This window comes from Amblyomma maculatum, chromosome 9 (assembly GCF_055883805.1).
Source record: "Amblyomma maculatum isolate TAMU_Amacu chromosome 9, ASM5588380v1, whole genome shotgun sequence".
In the NCBI taxonomy this organism is placed as follows: Eukaryota; Metazoa; Arthropoda; class Arachnida; order Ixodida; family Ixodidae; genus Amblyomma; species Amblyomma maculatum.
This window is the reverse complement of record NC_139352.1, coordinates 69,217,799-69,241,077: the sequence shown is the minus strand read 5'-3', so window position 1 is coordinate 69,241,077 and position 23,279 is coordinate 69,217,799. Positions and strand designations below refer to the sequence as shown.

General features: G+C 43.5%; 1 protein-coding gene across 1 annotated transcript in view; it reads left to right on the top strand.

Annotated features, from left to right (window-relative positions):
- LOC146179333 (uncharacterized) overlaps positions 1-21,962 on the top strand; it is a 37,412-nt gene extending 15,450 nt beyond the window's left edge. The window contains exons 3-16 of the mRNA XM_084580176.1: positions 110-547; positions 1,944-2,078; positions 3,020-3,225; positions 3,398-3,535; positions 4,515-4,609; positions 5,889-6,105; positions 7,495-7,681; positions 10,971-11,093; positions 12,164-12,258; positions 15,560-15,681; positions 17,507-17,775; positions 19,643-19,712; positions 19,944-20,664; positions 21,447-21,962. Coding sequence (XP_084436302.1) covers positions 110-547; positions 1,944-2,078; positions 3,020-3,225; positions 3,398-3,535; positions 4,515-4,609; positions 5,889-6,105; positions 7,495-7,681; positions 10,971-11,093; positions 12,164-12,258; positions 15,560-15,681; positions 17,507-17,775; positions 19,643-19,712; positions 19,944-20,664; positions 21,447-21,962 — 3,332 coding nt within the window. The remainder of the gene's footprint in view (positions 1-109; positions 548-1,943; positions 2,079-3,019; positions 3,226-3,397; positions 3,536-4,514; positions 4,610-5,888; positions 6,106-7,494; positions 7,682-10,970; positions 11,094-12,163; positions 12,259-15,559; positions 15,682-17,506; positions 17,776-19,642; positions 19,713-19,943; positions 20,665-21,446) is intronic.
- Positions 21,963-23,279: the final 1,317 nt, after the last annotated feature.

Genomic DNA, 23,279 nt, shown 5'->3' with positions numbered 1-23,279 from the left:
TTTGTTTTAGTAGCTTATGGGCTAAACATTCCCGCTCTGAAATATTCTTACTCTAAGCTGGATTCCAAAAGACGATCGTAATTCCTCTGAGCGACACTCACTTTTCCAGACTGCCTGCTCAACGTATGCAAGCAGGGCTCCTGCGAGACTGTGGATGAACGTCCCGGGTACCGGTGCATTTGCGACCCGGGCTTCTACGGCGAGTCGTGCGAGCACTTCGACCCGTGCTCGGAACAACCGTGCAAGACCTTTGGCTCGTGCGTCAACACCAGTCACGGCGAGTACCGCTGCGAATGCTTCACGGGCTTCTCGGGCCGCAACTGCTCCCACTTCAACCCGTGCCTGCTGAAGCCCTCTGCCTGCCTCCACAACGGCGTGTGCCGGTCGAACTCGTCTCATACTTTCACCTGCCTCTGTGTGGACGGCTACTACGGCAAGACGTGCCACCAGTACGACCCGTGCTTCTCCTCTCCCTGCCTGCACGAGGCTCGGTGCATCAACGAATCTGAAGCCAGGTTCACCTGTCAGTGCCTGCCAGGATACGCGGGTGGGTCTCCAGCTCGCTTAGTCGCTTTAAATATCTATAAACAACATTACGCTGCAGTGTATACACCCCACTAGGTCGAGACTGCGTCAATGCCAATGTAACCCAGAATTGCGGAAAGCGTGTCGGAAAAAAAGCCTGTGGCGCCGCGCCGGCATGCGGCGGCCGACGGAAATTCACCGAGATCTGATTAGTTATTGCCGACAGATGGCGTTTCCTTGTTCTAAGATTGAAAATTGCTTTCACAGTGCAAACTTCGCGTCTACGTCGATTTTTCGAAGCCGAACACATCAGAGGGCTACTAGAGCTCAAGAATTTTACTGCATTTTTTAAGCACCTTGGCTACCAAACTCGCGGCATTTTTTTTCCTTCAGGAAAGATAAGGTTAATAGGCTTTAGTTAGAGCGCAAATACATCTAAGGACCTGCTTCTTTCACTGCAATCAGCCATGTACAATATGTTTGATGTATTTGAAAAAGACATTGTTAGCAAGCAAAAAAGAGAAAAGATTTTTTTCTCCAAAAATGTTCACTGAATGTAATCAAAAAGCACTCAAGAGTTCTATTAATTCTGGCGAAAAGAATCATGAAATATGGATGTATTGTTTTCTGTGAGTAAGTTTTGATCATCGGGAAGCCAAATGTCAAGAGCGTCCGCTCCCCACACAACATGGATAGCATCGCATATCACAAGGAAGTCGAGACAACAGTTTGACCTTATCAAATATTACAATACCAACACGTCGTACTACGGATATTTGCTTGTAAAAATAATATTACCACTTACGCAAACCTGTAGCCTAACATACGAATTTTCACGCCGATAAGACTGTACAAATCCATATATAATTTACCACTGCAGTAAAATGTCCCTTAAATATACAGCTGCCCAGCGAAGATGAATCGAGAGTTTTGAGAAACCAAAGCTTTTTTTCCTAATTCAAATCAAGTTGAAGCGATTAGGATTTGAATATATTTCCAGCTAGAACATTTTTGTTGTGGCTATTTAAAAAATTTCAAGGAATTCCATTTTTTCAATATTGCTTTAAACGCAGAGGTATCAAAAAGAAAGCTGCCGGGTGCCAAGAAAATGCATAGTCCGATTGAATGCCTTGCGACGATGTAGCTTTAACATACCCTTTCCTATTCGCAAAATTGAAAGCACATGTTGCATCTGTGCGTCGGTATCCCTGCATTTATTTAAGCTAATGCTTAGCTGCATACAGAGTTCAAACGGCAAGAATACAAACACAGCATGCAGCTCTGTTCATCGCAACTGACATCCGCTTGTCTTTCTCCTAGCTGAATCATAAATCTTCTTTGCCGATGCGGTATATGTGTATGTTAACCTCTCTGTCGCAATTTGGATAGCACAGTTCACACTTTGTCTCTTGTCTCAGGAGAACTTTGTGACGAGAACATAAATGAGTGCCTGTCCAGCCCATGCAAGAACCGCGGTGAGTGTGAAGACGGCGTCAACAGTTTCGTCTGCCGCTGCCCGCCGGGATACGGTGGTCCCCTGTGCGAGCTCAGAGGTAGGTCTTTCAGGACAACGCGATAATGCTTTCAGTGTCCAATAATACTGCCTCGCATGCGTCATATAGATTTCCTTTAGAAGCGTTTAAGTAGCGCGTGCAATTTGAGAAATAAAAATGGTCTTTTTCTTGTTCTTGTCACCGCTGGGCTCACGATCAACCCGTACTGAAGGAAACCCTCAAATTTAAATGGATTTCTCAGTACTGTGAGCTATACCTAGTATAGTTCCGCGTTTAATTGATATATGGAGTACCTAAAGCAATCGAGAAGTGCAGACAATTCTCCGTGTTTTCCAGGAAGTGTTGCCACAAAAGACGTTGGAAGGAAAAAGGACATTACTTTTCAGAAAAAAAAAAAAAGAATTACGACCAAGGCGGTACCAAAATGTTAGCGCTGATGGTTTTGGTTTTGTATATGTCTCCCGTCCTAGAGTACCTGCTGGTCCTAGCCAGACAACTAGCCAAAATATATATTATGCTGCTCCGTTTCCAATCGTATCCTTTTTTTCGTATTCAGCTTCCCTCGAAGTTCTATTTTTGGCTAGTGTTTTTTTCCTGCCATTAAGCTCTCATAATGTGCACAATTTATTTATATACCTTGGTTCTTGAAGATATACGTGGTGCATACCACTGCACACTTTTGAGTAACTCTCACTCCACTCCTACTATATGATCGCAAAATGTACTTGGTGCTAATGAATAATTGCTTCTAATTTCCAAATGTGTGCTTTGTATCTAAAGTTATTGCTCTGCAAAGCTTGCGCTGCCGGCGACTTTCCTTCACACTCGAGAGCCACGTGGACAATTAAGGGCTTTTGGTGCTCATTTATATTTCCTATGGAAATAGGTTACAATTTCTACGCTGAAAAAAGCCGCCAGTTTTTTACAGTGTCACTAAACGCCGCTCATTTAATTGCGCGCTACGATCGCTCCTCATTCAGACTCTTGCGCCGAAGAGCTCCAGCAAACGGACAAGGGCACTTTCCACTGGCTGCCCGTGGCGCATGGGTCGGTGGCTAAGGTCGAGTGCCCGTACGGTGCCTACAATCCGGCCAGCGAGTATAAGTACGCGCGCCGGAAGTGCCGTCTCCTCGCCAATGGACAGACCGGCTGGATGAAGGTCTCAGCCCAGCACTGCCGGTACAAGGCAAGTCAAAATTCTCATGATCTTATCAGCATTTCGCAATTCATGATATTACATGGTGGTGGTGTTAATCCCTGCCGTGTGATTAACCCAAAGTATATTTCGTGAGAGATATCTTTCTGATGTTGACCGGTTGTCTCAATCCTGACCCTTTCTTACACCTGATCTGCCGCAGAGCTTTCAAGCAGCCGAGAACATCACCTCCGAGCTGGAGTTTCTGACTCACGACCCCAGCAGTATTCGTCCGGACCAGCTGCAGAGCTACGCCGAAAAAATCGAGCCTGTCATTGATTACGCCATCAAGGACATCAAGGTGATAGTTTAGTTGTTCAAGGGCATCTCCTTCATGTGAAGCTCTTCATGACGATGCCTAATTGCTGGTTACGTCCCCAAGTGATGACGTACCTAATTGTGCCCGCAAAAGAAACTGATCAGTAAGAGCACCATAAGCTGTGAGCATAAATATCATACACGTAATAGATATGCACAAAGAGAGGGAACATGGTGCTTTGACAAAAAACAATGCCTGTTTACAATATTCCAGGTGAAGTGGAGAAGGGGGAATTGTCTTAACTGGCGTATTCAGAGCAGAAAATAAGCAGACTGTTGTAAATCTGAGAGGTGGTTACCATAGGCCGTAGTTCGTAGTGATCTTTTCATTTTAATATTATATGGCCATCTGCCATCCATCCTGGACACGAAGAGTGGATGTAGGAGGGACACGGTTTTGTCGTGGCTAAAGCCACCACATGAAAGCGCTTTCTTTGGATATAAGCTGCCACTCAATGGCACGTCAGCAGGATGGCACCTATACCGACCAAAAATAAAGCACAATTACCTACTTGAAACGACGTAAATAATAGACACGTAATTTTTGGTTGCATTATTTAGGCTCTGTGATGGTGCTCGGGGTGTTACTGTACACAAACCGCAGGCGCCGCGAAGGGACCAAAAGTGTCTCTAGCCAACTGATCACTTCACCATCGTCAGATAATGTAGCGGTCGGGATTGGAATTACTGCGAATTATGGGACGAGAAAAACCGCATATTATACAATATGAAATAGGCCATGCAATGAAACGCTATCGTGTATTCATGTGATATAGGGTGCCTTCTTTAGTTTACAAGGACATGTCATAAATTTGAAGCAATAAAGGACGTGTTTTCTGCTATGTTACTGAAGTAACGTGGTCGTAACTTCTTCACACCGAAAAACATAGTGAGTTTTTCTTGCTCTTCCCTAATCGATAGGGAGAAAACTCCATTCAGAGATGCTATTGTTCGCCCTGCAGATCGCGCAAGCCATGATTCACGTCATCAGCAATTTTCTGGCGCTCAACGACAGTGTCATCGAGCAAGGAGACGCCAATGGAATAGCCGTCAAAAAGTACGCTGCCTTCTCCCTAACGTTGGTAAAGTATTTTGCGCGTGAAAGGAGTTACTGCTGCCCGCAACTGACACTGTGGCTTGTAGAGCAATGTGTTCGGCGCTCGGGCACGCACTTTATACAAAACGTATCCTTCTATATAAAGCAAAAATGACCTTCCGACGCACAATATAAGCTCGTCAAGAAAAACTTTAACAGCCTTTATTTAGGCCGTTAACTACCAAAAAGTTAGGATGAAACAATTTTCTTGGAAATAGAGCAGATGAACTAGAAAACAGTTGAAAGTGAAAGGCTGTTTTCTACCTTGTGTGCTATTTTTTTTTTTGATGAAATATTTTTGCTCCCAGCCGCTCGAACTACGGATTGAGATTTTAACAAAGGGTTAAGTGCAAGCATTGCAAGGATACTCGGAAGTGTAGGAGTTTAAGCTCATGAAGACGTTTCAGGCTCTCTGCGCACAGAAACCTTAGCTGTGCTAATAGCATGAGTTTAGACAGTCACTGATCAAGCTGAGACGCGACTGTCAGCCTGTTAGATTGGCGAATTGAGAACAAATAAACCGGTGAAACGATATTCGGTCGATCTTAGTGCAGGATAAATTGAAAGTTTAGAAAAAAAACGAATAACGATAAATTCACTTTCTCGTGGCAGCAGCATTTTTAGGTGGATAAGAAAATCAAGCATGGCACCATTACAACACTTTGAACTCGGCGAACAAAGATGATAATTTTCAGTTCATTCGTTTAAAGGGAAGGTGCACCGGTTTTAGATTTCGATGAGTTTCGAGCGGTTGAATGACTATAGCTTTTACTTCAAGCATGCGAAATATCTTGGCGTTAGCATTTGAAACAGTGGCGCAATTAGCGATGACATCATTGACGGTACCGGTACGTTTTTGCATAGACACACTTGGCTTGAAGAAATGAAAAGAAGGCTGCCGAAAACAAAGCCCTAGAAATGTTTATTAGCACCGTCAGAAAATGTGCAGCAGAACGTGGGCGAAGGCAACGAGCATCAGAAATAGTACCGTCCGTGACGTCATCACTGAACTTCTCCGCAGAACTTTAGTGCTGTGAGGAGAAGTTCGAGGTGTAATCGTCGATTACGTCATCAGTTTGAATGCTAGCGCAAAAACACTTTGCATGCATTACCTACAGCCTATGTAGATTTGAATCCTTGAATATCGCTAAATTCTCGGAAAGTGATGCAGCTGCTCCTTAAGGAAGTCCATTGGAGTATTTAGATGACTCATCTGATGGATGCTATCGGCAACACTCAGGCTGGTCTCTGTGGTGGAGAGGTTCACCTCCGAAGTGGTGCTGGGACCAGGCGCTCTCATCATCGAGAATGAAAACCTAGTGGTCAAGGCGGTAGCCTGGTCCCCCAAGTTGCTGTCGCAAGGCCAAGACTTCCTAAGCTTCTCGCTTCGGTCGAACGGAGACCACTACCTCCACGAGGACTTTTCCGGTGACGGCGATGAACAGGATGACGGAGATGTGAGTGAAATCGGTGAGCCTTTGAGTGTATATGTGCATTTCAGACGGTCAAAATAACATTCGGACATTCCAATCAGGATGAACCGAAAACATTCAGATACAAGGCATCATAATACATTCCATTGAGAGTCGATGAAGGCCTCACTACGTTGCTAAAACAGAGCATTTATCGAAATGGCTAGTTGTTTTTTTTTATAGAAATAGCAGATGCCTCCTTTCTCCTAACGCCAAAGACCAGCATGAGGAACGCGACAAATTGGATACATTCACTCAGACTCTGTGCACTGAACTAATTGAATAGCAGCTGTACTTCACTGGGTTTTGGTTTGGTTCGGTTTTTACACTAACGTAGGTTACTGCAAGCAAAACAAAAATAGCACGCGCTTAAAGGATCAATCCCTTGCTGATACACTCAAAACAAAAACTCATCATCACGCTCATTAAAAAAACAATTTGTTGGTTACTTGCTGCGATTTCGCCTATATACAATTAATGCATGTTTCTAAGTTGTTTAAACATCGTTCTTCCTGCCTATTGCCACTGTTCTGGGCAATCAGCAAGCTTGATTTCAAAACCTGTGACTACGTTTTATAATCGTTATTCTCGAGAGTATATCGCACATAAATGTCATCTTTCATAGGATTTATCGCATGTCTGTGCCTTATAGAATGGCAGCTTCGTCTGCAGGCCGTGCAATATAGATTTCAAAACTTGACTAAGTTTTATTATCGTTATTCTCGAGAGTATATCGCACATAAATATCATCATTCATAGGATGTCTCGCATATCTGTGCCTGATTGAATGGCAGCTTCGTCTGTAGGACCCGGGATATAGAAATGCGCTAAATATAATCACGTAATCACCCACTATATGTGAGCGCATGAAGCGGCGAGTGCAACGAGAGATGGGAATTAACTGGAATGACTGGTGCAGTGTTTTTACTGTTATATTATTGCTCTTGTGTGTCCCACCGGGGTGCCGCAGCATACAAATTAGACCAAGTTACCTAGTGACTTCTGCATGAGGCGCATGTTAACTCTGTGACATGCATGCTTGCCACTGCGGGTTTGGACGCGTGCTTTGTGCTTGACAAATTGATCTAGGACATTACCAACTCGATGTTCACTCTTTCTCCCTTTCCCTGCTTCCCCTTTCCTCTTCTCTACCGTGAAGTAGCAGACTAGAGACACGTACACTCCGCTGGATTAAACCACTTTCTCTTCATATCTATTTTGGCGAACGGAGTTCTCAGTGAATAGGGAAAGCGGAGGGAGGAAGTTACGATGTACCTGTCTGCCACTTCTCCCGACGAGAGAAGAAACCTTTAGGTGCTCTCAGTTTTATTTTATTCTTCCCCTCAGATCGTGTCCTACATCCTGTTTTCTCAGATCATCGTCATCACCATCCCATTCGAAGCTCTGTCCATGGCGATAAACACCTCACGCCTGGCTGCTGGCGAGCCGTACCGTCCAATCCACGAGGTGGAGAAAGGCCCGCGCATAGCGTTCGTCTCGTACAGGAACGATAAGTTCTTCAGACCAGTTCGTCGCAGCCGGAATTCTCTCGTCAGCGCAGGTTAGCATCGTATTGCGCATGGAGCATCCCATGTTTTTTTCTTGGAGAGCTGCGCTTCAAAGTGCTGTTGTGTTCTGTGGCCTCGGTCGAATGTTAACCAGTTAATGTGTGTTATCATGAAGGTTATTAATAAGCTATAGCTTCATTTTTTTCCACTTGAGCTCTTTATTCAAAAGGAAATTCATAAATAACAAAGCTGCATATTTTAAGGAGCTGGGAAATTTTTAATCTTTATTTTCGTGGTTGCAATTACTCCGGCGATGAAAAATGAGGCAAGCGTGCCCTCTCACTAGTAATTTTCACCCTTCATGGTATCACCACATTCGATAGCACCGATCCTCGCCGAAGCCTGAGGTGAATGCTAGATTTGGCTACACTGTATTTACCCGTCCTCCTTGCAGTTCTGGCTAGGCACTGTGTGATTATCATTCCTTTTTTGACGATGAAAGCGTAATTCGCGCCTTGAGGACGTGAATGCACGAGATGAAAAATAGCTTCTACAGAGAGGGCCTGCGCCATGTTCACCGTTGGCGCGAAGCCAAACATGTTTGCCTAGCTTGCATTAAAAATAATATGGGTCATAAAATATGCCGCTTTATTATTAGCGATATTTTTAAATTTTGATTAACAGCGTATGAAAAAAAAATGTGAGGTTAATTTTTCCACCCTGTGAACGATGTCTCATTGGCCCAATGATGAAGGTGCGCACACTCTACCTCTTTGAATTCCACAGTCAGGTCAAACGAGCTTTCATAAGTTACTGGCCTTTCGAGCGCTTCTTTTCGTTACCTTACATATAGTGCAACCTAGCGAAATACTATGGCAGGTAAGGTTGAAATGCACAAAGGTACGCTAACAATCAGCAGCATTGGTGATTAAATAATTATGGTGCCCAATCCACGACAAAAGCTGTCCTTAGGGGCGCTAAGAACTTTGTTCTGCAGGAGAAAAAGGATGATACGCTTTATAATGAGATGTCTTAGCAGCTTACATGAATCGGCAATCAGATAACTTTGTTTCTAGTTGGATACATTCCCATATTACCAGATTTCTGCAAAGAGAAGATTGCTTATCATTTCCATGATTAGATAATGTTCATGTTAATAAAGAACGCCACATTGTAATGGGAATGTCTTGCTTCATGAATTAAAGGGGTAGCCAAAAGTTATATGCTCGAGTGTAGAAAGCGCGGACGAACAATGAGTATTCGATCAGTGCATTATTTTGAGCTACCTTCCCCAGTATCGATGACATCGGGGATCAAAAATAAATCTTAATTTCTCCTCTTAGTGCCTTGCAGGCGGGTGCACAGGAAAAAAGAAAATAACGGAATAGAAGGCGACTACGCTCCACCACGCCTCAGCCACCCGCGCCACCGACTCACCACAATAAGCCCCGTTGAGGTCACTGGGGCAGAGGCTACTAAAAAAGGGCTGTGAGGTGTTACCCCAATTGGTTGTGAACAGTCACAAGCAGAGTATTTAGACATTATCTCTAAATCGTAGGTTCTACGCAGAGCGTTTAAATTTCGGCTCATGTACAGTCAGGGGGGGGGGGGGGGGGGAGTTTGCGGGACGCGTGTTTGTGCAAAAATACTTATTTTTGTGTGATTGGGCATATACAGTGAATGAACTGTGTTAGATTACGAGCGAACATGACCGCCCTATTCAACGAAAAATTATCACAGTGAAAACTAGCGACGGAAACGAAGAAATAAACATTCTTCCTAAATTTCGCGTCCCGCAAAATTTTGTCCCTAAATGTACTCCCAAATACCACCTCTACACATCTGTTTTGTTAGTTTATAAAAATCTACACCTTTGAGTGTTTGTTTTGTTCTGATGTGCCTCTTTAGCTTACTTATAAATTCAGCTCTGCCAGAATCACCGCTAAGTCCATACGAAGTAAGCTTATGACACTATGCGACAGTTGTAATATGCCTCTATGAACTTTTGGAAAGCGAATATACTTTGTTTCGATGGGAAAGAAGTGTTATACAAAGTAGCAATATTATCGTAGACACTTAGAGGGACATTCCAGTCACCGCTCAAATTTAGACGCAGAAAACTTGGAAATTACTCGCTCATTGTTTCACTTATGGCTGTTTTGAATGAATTTTCATCTGATTTCTTGCGGTAAGAGACATAGAGACACAGTAGACAACAATACGGCAGTGATGTTCGTCACTGTAGCTTCGGGGTGAAGGACAGCCAAATAGCTAAGCTTTATTACACTTCAAATATGACTGTATTGTTTACAACTGAAATTAATTTGCTTGGAGGGCAGTTCCCTACTGAAAAACCAAAAGCTCTGCCGGGCAGTAACCGCATAAAATCTCACCTAATCGCATAGACTCTCATACGGTGCACATTATCATAAAATATCAACATAATTTATGATGTGCAAGAAGCTATGAGACCTTATGCAATTATATGCGACTTGTATGTGATTACTTATTTGAAATCATTGTGAATGTGTGAGCAAATGTGAGGTAATTGCCTCATACAATTTTTTCAGTGGGGTTGTTGAATATCTGAGCCACCATAACTTGGCTACCCTCATTCTAATACTAGAGATGTACTGTGTTCTCGTCAGCCGTAGCACCCTTCAATTATAATTCGGCCTCGTTATCAGGCAGTAACTCCTCCTTACAGGCATAACCCTGCAGGGGAGAAAAAAGCTTCTTGCTAACACTGCGCATTGCTGCTTGCTACCGAAGCACGCTGTCCTGTCAAAACATTTATTAGAAGCGAGGCGAAAGCTACAGAAGACACCAGAAAGAAAAATGCCCAATATTTCAAACTGTGTGTTGGCGCGCTGTTTTATTGGCTCGAACATTCGTTCTCACATACAAAACAAACTCTAATGGACAGATGGGGCGCATAAAATTGAGAACTCATCTTTCGTGCGGAATTCATTGGCTGCAAAGCCTTAGTTTTGATTGATTGAGATATAATGAACTGTCAGATTTGCTTAAATGACATGCTACTTGCAGCATGCAGGAAAACCGCGACTAGCGCGTGTACTGTATATAGATGTTATGAGCGTTTCATATACTTTGCGTCTACTTTACTGAGGACAGAAAGTGAATGCCATAATTATCAAGGGAACGCAAATATTTGTTCAGGAATCAGCTGCAATCAGGAAAGTCAAATCTTTGCTAGATGAAAGCATCGACATCAGGCGCAAAACGACAATTAACCCTGTTTCTGATGATGTAACCGTATAATGGTTACCACAGCAAATGTATTGAGCCAATTCACTCTCCATCGCATTTTCTTGAATACAGGCCAAGTCGTCCTTTCAGCAAAGATAGGCGATAGCAAGATTGAGAATCTCGGCGATCCCTTGGTCTACTCTTATCCGACGTACAGCGCTGAAAGGTACACCTGTGCCTTCTGGGACGACCAGCGTAAGTTACATATAGCCATATTCTTCCTTCAAGTTTATATTTTATTATTGACGTACCTCAAATACGAGAAACTAAGCGTTCTGAGTGTGGCTGGGGCAACTTTGAAATTTGCAAACTGCCTCCCAGGCACAGCACGGGAACATCGGCTCAACATTGCTCAGTCTTCAGTAATTGTGGGCGGCGGTTGTCTGCCGTCATATCTAGGATCTTAACGCTACTCAGAGAGATTGGTGCCTCTGGTACAGCACGTGAGGACTCGCTGCTACTCTGTGGGGATTTGGTCTTCGGTATAGGCATGAGGGGATAATAGTCCTTAAGTTGAACGGATGCTGTAAGAGAACGCGCGCTAAGAGGACGCATGCTATTCAATGGGGTCCCTACTCATTATGAGCGCCTTCTTTCCCCCTCTAGTACGAGGGGTCTGCTCGCTTCGGCCTAGGCCCCTCTACACCTCTTTCCCGCAGTTGGTCACCCGGGGAGGAGCCATAAATAACCGAAAGGTGTCTGGTTTGCGGCAGGTGAACCATACTTATACAGAAAAAGGAACAGGTCAAGCATGCACAAAGACAACGCGTTTCAACAGGAGAAAATCAAGGCGCCTATGTGCTGTGCAATATCAGTACACATTTAAAAAACGCAGGTGGTTGAAATTTCCTGAGCCCTCCACTACGGCGTCTCTCATAGCCTGAGTCGCTTTGGGACGTTAAACCTGTTAAACGAAACCACACCTTAGTACATTAACTAACCCGGACAGATGGTAGGCGTTTCTAAATTCTAAAACAGGGCGACCTTTTCTTTGTATACAAAGTGTAAGTAAATGTTTAATGGCTTTCTTTTGTTGCCGTGTAACTTACTAATGATTAATTATTTTCCTACTACAAGTCTTTAGTTAGACTTGGGGGAACCCTATATAAACAATTGGCACGCGTATGCAAACATTGGGGAGATGAGCCGAATAACTTGGCAGAGGTTATAAGCAATTCTTTCATCAGTGCTCTCCTTGTATGCTGTAGTCTCTGAAAATTGCCCTTGCTTTATGAGGATTGCTGACAAACGAGCCCTCATTTCAGGAAAAGAATGGTCTACCGCCGGTGTTATGACCAACCGGTCTGGCAACGTGACCGTGTGCAGCTCCACCCACATGACTGCGTTTTCGCTTTTGCTGGTGAGGCCTCACTTGATGCATACTAAACCCACTGAATCATATTTGTTTATTTTCCTTTAGCAGCGTAGGCACCAGGGACACGATGTGCTATGACATGGTGGCATGGTAAAAAATGGTATATGATAACTTTTATACAAGCGCTGCGAAAGCATTGTTCAATAGTGCAAAACACTTAGTGAAAAAAGTTTAACAGCGTGCGACATGTCTTAGGGAAGCACAGCCTTATAGCGTTTTATTGCCCGAGTGTTCGAACCAAGATAATACAGTGTTGCGCATCTTTGTCGTGTCTTTTTTCGTGCCTGTATTCTCGTGTCGATGTTTTCATGAACGCATAGAATGTATCTAACAGTCAATGATAGCAATGATAGCAATGAAGCCTGAAGCAAAGTGAACACTCTCACGTGTATTTCTTATTTGAATGCACGTAGATACTAAGCTCAGTTTTAGGAAAAGATTGGCTGCGAGATACAACATAGATACCACTCACGAAGGAAGTCAGCCGAAAAACCCACTAAGTGCACAGGCTCCGTGTTCCTCCTGCTCCCGGGGTCAAGAAGCGGTGTTTGTACTGAACTCTCCGAGAATTGTAGCACTTGTTCGGTGTGGGTGTGTAAGTGTTCTCCATGTACCCTCAAGCGCCCTGCTGCACGAAGACTCACGCAAGGCTGTGATCACACGTTTCAAAAAATGGCCACCGAACGCAATCAAGGGTTCAAGAAGAATGTAAAAATATTTGGTATAAGCTACCTAGGTGCATCACGGTTCACGCAATTTCGCTATGTTGGAGCGTAAATTTTTCCAAATTCCCTCTATTTTCTTCTTTTGGGAGCTTCTTGTGCGATGTCTTTCGTCCGTACTCTGCCTCGCCTTCTTTTTTGCGGTTATAGCTACATTGCGCTAGGTTTTCGCCTCTTTGGGCACTCGCCGTGCCCTCTGTGTGACGTTCCACCACGGGCCTCGATTCTCCGTCAACTCGGCTCGTCGCGGTCGCCGCGCGGCGACTGCTCCCACAGGCGCCCTTCCGCCGTTGCCTGGCAACCGCCACAGCTGGCGTGCTCGCCACGCCTTCTGTGTGACGTCACACCACGGGCCTAGATTCTCTGGCAACTTGGCTCGTCGCGGTCGCCGCGCGCCTACCGCTCCTGCCGTTGGGCGCTGGCTGCGCCCTCAGTATGACGTCACAACCCGCACTCCGCAGCTGTGATAACCGGGAGTAAAGAAGGGGAGAGATCGCGTTGCCGCAGTATGGATGGCGAGAAGTCGGCCAGGATGACGGCGGCCAGGGGTCGCCGTAGAAACGAAGAGTAGATAGCGCGCTGAAGAGACTCATGAGGAGCGTGCCGAACGGTTGGCCAAATGCCGTGAAAGCTATGCCGCTAGGCGGGCTTGCTACGCCATTAAAGATTTGGCCACAAAAGCCCATCATATTACGGATCACACAAGCGTATTCATTGGTGTGAAAAATAGAGTTTTACCCATTGGTTGACCACGTCTTTCCTTTCTTCGTACGTCTAATAGGAAATCACTAAGTTTAATAACAATATGTCCAACTACAAGGAAAGTCTAAGCGTAGCCGGGGGTCTGTAGCTATCGCTACTCGACTAGGTTTAACCAGAGCAAAACCACAGTCAATTCTTGTTTTTCATGCAGCTTATTTCATTAATCTTCAACATTTAATGGTCTTCACTGATGTTTTCGACTATAAACCTAACCTATTTATTCTCTTCGCACATATTATATCTGGCAGCGTGCGAACCATTTTGCAAAAGGGCTTAAAGACAGGTTGAGAGCCTACCCTTGGCACGTTGAGACACTTTGTCTTTCTTAGCTTTTTTATATTCCTTTTTTGCCATGGTCAACGTCGACTATATTTCAGGTCTACGCATAAAGAAAACTAAGCAATAAATTTGAGCAGGAGCTCCCAAACTGGTAATACGGATGAATTGCAGGCTAATTCTTAAAACTAATGAGGACTACCTATGAAACCTAGCGGCAAGTTTAGTTTTCTTGTGAGGTAATCTCTAAAAGCCCGCTCGCCGCGACACGAAGATCTGTCATGTGTCATGTGTACGTGAAATCTGTCATGTGTACGTGGCGAGCTGTTAAGTGAAGGACTAACGTCAAGCGTCGGCGAGCTGGAGCAGAGACGTGAAGCATTGATATATCGTGGAGAGGAGAAAGCGGGACATAGGAAGAGCGATCGTATCGTAAGGTCGCACTCACTGGGGTTGCTTTATATAATCCAATTTAATCATTGCCACACATCTGTTGTTTGCAACATCAATCATGTCATCATCTGGTGCGGCTGACGAACACTGCAAGTTTAGAGACATGTATAGGCTCTTGAACTGAGGGCCCAGTGACAAATATGAGGTAGCTCGTGTATTCTGGCGCGCAATGTTCACTTGAACATGCTTTAAAAACAAGAACACCTAAAAATATTCAAATTAAAGACTATGGCATATAACTGCTTCCTTTAAACCTTGTTGCCAGCATCACTGCCTTATATAAGGTTTAACCAGCATTAATGAAATTAAAGCACAGCTACTATTTAAGCTGTTCACCACGCTATTCAGCAAATAGGAGAACAAACTTGAAAAGACAATCGGCAAAATGCTATGCAATATCCCCAATAATACGCAACGTTGTTAGTCTTAATTCAGAATAACGGCCTGAGGTGCGAGTTGTGCATGATAAAATGAATGGTGGCGCAACAAAGACACTAACAAGAAAGGGACACGACATGGGCACAATGGTGTCCCTTTCTTGTTAGTGTCTTTGTTGCACCCCCGTTGATATCATTTTAGCCTTAATTGTACATAACTTTCCTGCTACGCTTTCATGTCGCTAATGGTCGCGCAGGAAGAAGAGGGGAAAATAAGCCCATCTTAAGTTAACTCTATAAATTCACTGTGACCGAAGCATCAAAGCCCACTGCAGGGATTTGGCTCAATAACAAACAATGCTATTTGCTATTGTCAATTTATTCAAATGAACTTTGAATGGCTTACTTATCAGAGCTACCATGATTCAGTTTGTAACTGCTCGTGATTAGCTCTGTTAAATTATAATGCGCCTAATTTTGTGCATACCTCTGGCTTCGGCAAATAATATGTAATGTCCAATATTACGCCTTACTATCCTCCATTCTCGTGACCAGAAACACCGAGATGGTGAATGTCATCGGAGCTTAACCCTCCTACACCTGCAAAATTGTTTTTGGAACCTGCTTACGTACAGTTGCCATATAAATAACACTTCCGCCTTGCAATTTGCTTTTCTTCTCTGTTTTCTTCTCTAGGATCCCATCCCTGGAATGTCGACGGCTTCACATCATTACTCCCTTTCGCTCATAAGATATGCGGGATGTCTTATGTCAATCGTCGGTCTTTTATTCACTATACTGACCTACACTCTCTTCAGGTAAGCCGATATAGTATTGTTCTGATTATTCCTAATTTTACTGCTTCTGTAACTAAGAGCGAATGTCTAACCTTCTTCATTGGCTTGGTGCTACGCACGATCAACCCAGTGAATAAAGCAGGAAAACGATCAAGAAGATTGAAATGAATAGACTGGCTGTTAATCCAACAGCTTGAAAAGATAATGAAGGATGTCACAGGGTGACAAGCATAGGTCAACCCCCCCCCCCCCCCCTTCCTTCTTTTAAAACTGAAAAGATTCTCCATTCAGGGTATTGAAAGGCACAAAAGTAACGATCACCAAGAATGAAATGCTTTCAGAGTGAAGAAGTGTGAATATGCTCGGTAACATACGTGTGTACTTTCCAGTTAAAACACAATTTCGACACTTCCAGATCGGTCTTCATGCTGGTTGGCGTAATACTAACTTTATTGCAAAAAGCTGAACACGTAAATGACCAACAACAATTTTCAAACATTTTTCACTGGGTGCTCGTTTAGTAAAAGCTTGGAAATCAGAAACGGCCCCAGCTATCGGTCAAGCACTGAAGATATTTTTCCGTGCTTTGTTGCTAAGTTGGTAGGGTGGCTTTCAATAACCTTTAAGTGACTTCTGTGGATATTGAGTGCAAAAGTTTGTGAAATATTTTGAAGCGGAATTTGAGATTTAGCGAACCCAGGTGCTAACCGCGGCATGGTGCATATGTGCGAATACATGATTGAAGCGCTTGAAAGAAGCAAGATGCTTGACATGAGGTGCTTGTTAAAGATCTTAATTTATTCCTACTGAGAGCTTTGGCCGCTTTCAACGGCACGTCCGTTTCTTCTGCACGTACTGCCAGAAGGACAGACTCTGTAAAATAGACGGTCGTGCATTCAAATTGCTAGCCTGTGGTTAGAGCTCGATATTCGATTGTCTAGCTCTAATATTAGGTGTGGCCATTAGTTATACAAAGCAATTTACTTTACTTCCATTCGCTACTAACGGTCCTAATAGAACGTATTCGTGCGTCTGTTATCAGCGTTGAGAAAAACAAATATCATCCATCCAGCATGCTTCAACCTTTCAGGTCTCAATGAAAATGCAGAGTTTGCAAAATACCTTGTAGCTTCTGGCTACATCCGCTGTTTTCTTTGCAGTATCATAGCAAACACACTGCCTGAGCCTCCGCGAAACTGAGTCAATACATGCCGAAGTAGCATTGAAAAATGCTGTAAAACAGGATCAATTACAAACAAATAATTCAATCAATTAATTCAATTCACACCAAACAATCAATTCACGTGCATACATTCGCATGCGCGTGAATTGAAACTGCATCCGTTAATTCTGTGATATTGATTACACCTTTTTTCCTGAAATAAAATCTCATAAGGATTGTATGAATAGGCTAACTTACTGCTCCATGTTTTAATGCCTGTCAATAGCACGAAACATTTTAGAAATTTTCATACCATATATCACTACCTTATGTATATTTAAAATTCTGGGGGTGTGAACTGTGCCATACTCTTCAGTTTGAAGGCAAAACCAATGGTCTGTATATTTTGTTTATCACAAAGAAAATTGCTCGTCGTGAAGAAGCTGCAGATATTGGAGTCCTCGCGATCGCTTCCTTTCTCGATATTCTTTATCAAAACCGTATCGACAACGAAAACTGAGAATTTATTTCGCGAACGAAGAAAAGGTAATGGCAGAGAGGAAATCAATTCTGAGTCAAGATAAAGAATATAGTCAACAGCTAGTCCCACCAGAGTAGCAAAACCAAAGAGTACCCTTGAGACTATTAAAGGCCTAATTGTTCTTAAACCCTATCGTTCGGCAGGTGTCTGAACAAGGACCGGTCGGGGAAGATCCTGCTCCACCTGTGCTCAGCAATGCTACTGCTCAACCTGGCCTTCCTGACCGGCTCCCTTCATCAGTGCTTCCCCGAGCTGAAGCTGTGCCTGGGAACAGCAGTGGCCACCCATTACTTCCTGCTGGCTTGCCTCTCCTGGATGGGAGTCGAGGCCATCCACATGTACCGGATGGTCGTTCACGTGTTCGCCTCAGCCGAAACGTGCTTCATGCTCAAACGCATTCTCATCGCCTGGGGTATGGACACCGATGGCATCGAAAGCTATAATTTTTACATTTTCAATGGTGTCTTCAAAGCCCCCCCTCCCCCCCCCCCCCTTATTGCATCCAAAAAATAAAACATAGGAGGACACTGAAGTCCATTGTTAAGGGCATGACGCGACAGCCTTTAACACACGTAATGTTTTTGCTTTTGTTTTGTTTCTGTTTAAAGTTTTCTTCTTCTTTTTAATTTTTTATATAGCTACACTTACCATCAACAAACATCGGCTTTCCATTGTGATCACTTTGACGTCTTTGAATGCATTTTTCAGTTATTTCACCTAATATTTGCACACTCAATTTTCTTAAATGTCATCATCAAACTTAGCTTTTCACTTCACGCATTCTGATACCTTTGACCCCTTTTTCCAATATTTCATTTCATCAGTTATTGCATCTATTTACTTATTAATTGCATACATAAATTTCCTTATTTAGCATTATGAGATGGGCTTTTCATTCCGAGGATTTCTCCACCTCTGAAACCTTTCTTTTTACAACTTTTCATTCTTTCTATTTTTTCAAACAATCGACCAGTTACGCACTCATATTTTTTAATTAGCATCATTATGCATTGCCTTTTGACTGAGAAGTTTGGCACCTTTCGAAGCCCTTTTTCTAATTTCTCGTTTTTTTATTATTTCAAAATATAATTTAATAATTACGCACTTTAAATGTTCATCAATCGCATCATCAAGCATTGGCTTTTCTCTCCAAGGATTTTTACAACTTTGACTCCTATTTGTCATTTTTTGCCTTTATTATATTTCTTTAATTTATCGATTATATGTAATGATTTCATTAACTTGTCATCGCCTATCACACATGAATCGATCATCAGTCACTAGAACCAGAAATTACCATGCTATGATTTTTCGACGCAGCCCCCGATTATTCCGGACACGCGGTGCCTGCTACTAACGACGCCGACATCTTTACAGCCGAACGAGCTTACCTAGCGAAAAAACCGTAGGAGTCGCAATAAGCTCGTACAGATTTCTCATACTAAATTCATATAAACTGATATAAATCTTATACAATCTCATATTTCTGATGTGTTGAATGATATTTCTATGAGACGATATGAGACTTGTACGAATTTCGTATGAGAAATCTGTATGAGGTTATTTTGACTCATGGAGTATTTTCGGGAAATATATAAGCTATCGCTGAAAACCTATTGGGACGCTAAAGCTTCGCCCGAAAAGTAAACGCGATAGCGCCATTAAGACAACCTTTCAATCCCCGATTTATGAATACTTTTCGTTCTGCGGTATGGTCACGGAAACGGGTTTCGGGGCGAAAAAACACATCTTAATTCTGCAATTTCGTCATGCGCAGTGCCTTCAATCAAGAATGAACTCAATACTCGTCGTAGCGCAATGGTCTCCACATGAGTTCGTTCTGCAAAATATTTATTATTTCGGAGTAATATGCGTAATCAGCATATGTGTAGGCTCCAATAAAAGACCCCGAATGAGTGTCGCACGTATGGCATCACTTCTGATGAAGATTTACAGACTGATTAAATAAATCACACCCAAAAAAGATACTTAATAACTGTTCTCATATGCACGTAAATACAGGCTTCAGTCACTGTTTTATAACGAAATTGTGCATCTATTTGACCACGCACAAGAGGAATTACCCTTTGTCAGAAAGCAAACGTTTCAAACTCATTCCATGAAGATTTATTGTGTATTGAGGCGTACAGGTTTCAGTTTCCTATTTCATGTCGCAATGCAGAAAATATCCTACCTGAACACATGAGTGGTGCGTCACGCCACGAATATGTTCTTTGAAAACACTCCCCACATCATCCCCCTCTTTTCTCTTATTTCAGGGGCTCCAGCTGTGGTGGTCGGAACTTGCTTAGCCATAGACCTGGAGTCTTACCGGGGCCACGGAGACTTGTATGTATATATTCGCCAATGCATTCTAAATAAAATAGTTAATTTCAAACACGTTTAGCTCGTATATTTTCTCTGAGGCTTGCGTTACTGCATAATGACATGCTAATTTCGGTAATGCATCCTTCAAATCTACAATTATATGCCCCAGATTGTTTTCACGCTCATTCTTTACTCTTTTCTTCTCGGCACCAGCTACAATAAATCAGTATATCTGTTTACTTTCTTTTGCAGCTGCATGATACCCCGCCGAAACCCGTTCATCTACTACTTAGCGTTCCTGGGAATCTCCTGCATCATCCTTATTGTAAACCTGCATCTCTTCATCGCGGTGACGTGGGTCCTCTGCAAGCAGCGCATGGCGAAAACTGCTAAGACTGGCAGACAAACGTCGGGATCAAGCTCTGGGATTTCCAACCACCATCACATAAAGGCGGCCCAAATTCATGGCGCCTTCACCGTCATGACGCTGCTTGGCGTCACGTGGCCATTCGGCATATTTGCCGCAGGTGAAGCTAGACCCGTGTTCCAGTACTTGTTCTGCGTGTGCAACTCCATGCAGGGTTTGCTTATCTTCATGGTGCGAGTAGTTCAATACCCCGAAGCCCGCGCTGCCTGGGCGCAGCTCATCAAAACAGGAACCTTCAAGAAGCACGGTGAAGGCGGACAACTGACAGATTCATGGTGCACGAAATCGAACACAAAGCAGGGCAATAACTCTTCCATGGTGCGCATCACTTCCTCAAGCACAGACAGCATAAGTGCCGTGGTTTTCAACAGCAATACCTGCAGCAAAGGAGGGGTTGGAGATGAAATGTGCCTGTCTAGTGTTAAGGAGTGCCGAACTAGACTGTCCCGCTTCTCTGGAGTCGGCAATTTGCTGAAGAATTGCACCCCTCAGAAGGAAGACAAAAAGATGAAGACCGGTGGACAGTCCAAGAAGTCGTCCAAGGTAGTAAATTAGATTCTAATTGAATGCATGCAGTGTAGTACATTCAGGCATATGATTTCTTGCTTTATGATTTACATGTAAATCTTCCCAGCATTCCATCAACATTTAATAGCCTTTGTTTAAGCTTTGTAACAGGCTAGTTCATGTTTCGACGGCGTGAACCAAGTTGCTGTATGCAACGAACACTGAAGGACAATGTCAGGACAAGACGAACGCATGCAATGAAACACATACTTGAAATCTATTTTTCTACGTTCTCAATAAATATGTTCACAATTTCCTTTGTCCTGCCGAAATACCTCATGCAGCGCTGATGGTTTACCGAAACAGCAGATTGGTAGAAAAGTGCGATGTTTTCCTATTGATTAAAGTGATCAAAACGATGGTGGCGTTTCTCAACACGGAACCTCATTTTTAACTTTATCCGCACGGGCTGCCTCACTCGAGTAAAAATATATAGGTCCATATCCTGCTGACCGTTTAAACGCATGCATCAGGTGCGAGCCGATGCTGTCTGAAATTGTAGTGTCAATTTTGTGGTTATTAGTTTAGTAAGACTCATGCACATAGAACAAGCGCTGTTCGAAACTTTTTCTTACCCAAGTTGTAAAATACATCATTCGTGAAGCTCTTAAAATTCTTTTTGAAGAACGTTTTGGTATTAAGTGTTGTACGCAGGGTCCTGTCATTTATATCATGCCTTCAATTTGTGCTATTACAATTGCTTCCACACTGGATCCTATTTATTTGTCGTAAAATGGGGCGTTGACATTTCTTCTACACAGGTGATCTGCGAAGACCAAGACACCACGCAGAACCACAAAGAGTTCTACTCATCTGAAGACCAAGTCCCAGCTCTCGCTCCCGACCTCTACGCCGCGCAAGAGCAACAGGTCGTGAAGAGCAATAGCCTTAACTTGTCCGACCCAATGCAATACACCATAGACGAACCACGCAGTTACAATACGTCCAACGTTGTTAATAACCAAAAAGCTCGCATCCTATTTGCTTACGCCGGTGGCCGAACAGCTCCTGTATTAATCAATGGCAATATCCACGTACCGCTGGACAAGCCTAAATCCGAGTGCTTCAGCACATTTCATAGACCCTCGCCAGTTGCCACCAGCCCCAATATTCCGGAACTACCGCACTCCTGGAACACATTGTCTCCGACAGCATCAGAACCATCAAGAACTGTCGTCTCAGACCAAGAGCCTATCCAGAGCAGCACTCTGCAAAGAACTACGCAGGAGACATCTTTCTTGACACCGAATGGAGTCAACACTGCCGTCCTGTCTTGAGAAACAAGTAGTAACAAGACATCTCGACTATGTCCATACTCTTCTTTTGGAATTTCGATGCATCCAAGACGGAGTGAGCTTCACCATCCCCTTTTGTGATGCGCAGTGTTGTGTCCGAAATTTTGTTCATGCGGAAGCAGTACTTCAACTCTGCGTGCTAAAAGTGGCGCTGTCCAACTCTTATGACGCGCGTTTTCCCACATTACCATGGCAAATCTGCAGAAGAAACAAAGTGCGCACTTCCATCCAAGAGAGCATGGAGTGCACTGCTCATACATCGGGCTCGTTCCCTTGACGATCTCAAGCTGTGACGTTTCTGAGAACAGTGACCTCTGTGAGGTACAGGGACCTGGCGACAGTTATTATGGTGTTGTGTCCCGACGTCAAGATCTAGAAGTTTATCTTTGTCCAGGACAAAGAAGGCTGATTTAACTCAAGTGCTGAACGTTTGAAAATGCCGGAACTGCCACTGTCTGCTGAGGACTGTTAATCTTTGGGAGCAGTCCCCTCAGGTTTCTTATTTTCATTCACCTAAAGCATGAAGTAAATCAAAAGACAAGCCGATTGGCACCCAATCCCGGTGACGGTCGCAGTTCTTCTGTTCCTGCCCATGTATGGTTGCTTGAGCGCCCGTCCTCCCCCGACATATTGAGAGCCGTAAGGCGTTTCTCTACACACAGAGGTCTCCTTTGGAGGGCTCTTGTTCCTTTCTACCTTTGTGTGTATATGTACGCGTTTGACGATGATAAAATAAAAGTACGCCTCGTGACAGAAAGTTCAAGTGAATTGGCATCGAACGTATGAGGAAACGACAGTTTTACAATTAACTGCCTGCACAACTTGAAGAGATCCTACCTAAACACATAGTGCAATTCCGAGTAGTAGGCATCATGGATGTTTTCAAACATAAATTTCGTATTCTGGTTGCCGAAAATCGTCTGATAACAATGTGTTTCGTATATTAAGGGTTCATTAACCGTTCACCAGGCCGATGACAGGACAATGGATTCCGCTACTTGCACAACGCATCACAATATAATCAGACAATCGTACACTTGTGCTTCGAAGCACCGCCCTAGCGTCGTAATTCCCGCATTTCATGATTTAGTGCATTTGCATTCGGACAAACAAAATTTGGTTGAAACACTCTATTCTTCCTAAAGGTGCGAATCATTTTACTACTGCTAAGTAAACATGTTTGAGGACAATATCTCACCATATTTATATGACACATTCGCCATCTATAATGGTGCGAAATGTGAAACGGTTTGTGGTTTTGAGCATCCTGAAGTCTGGGCAAATGAAAACAGCGGATCG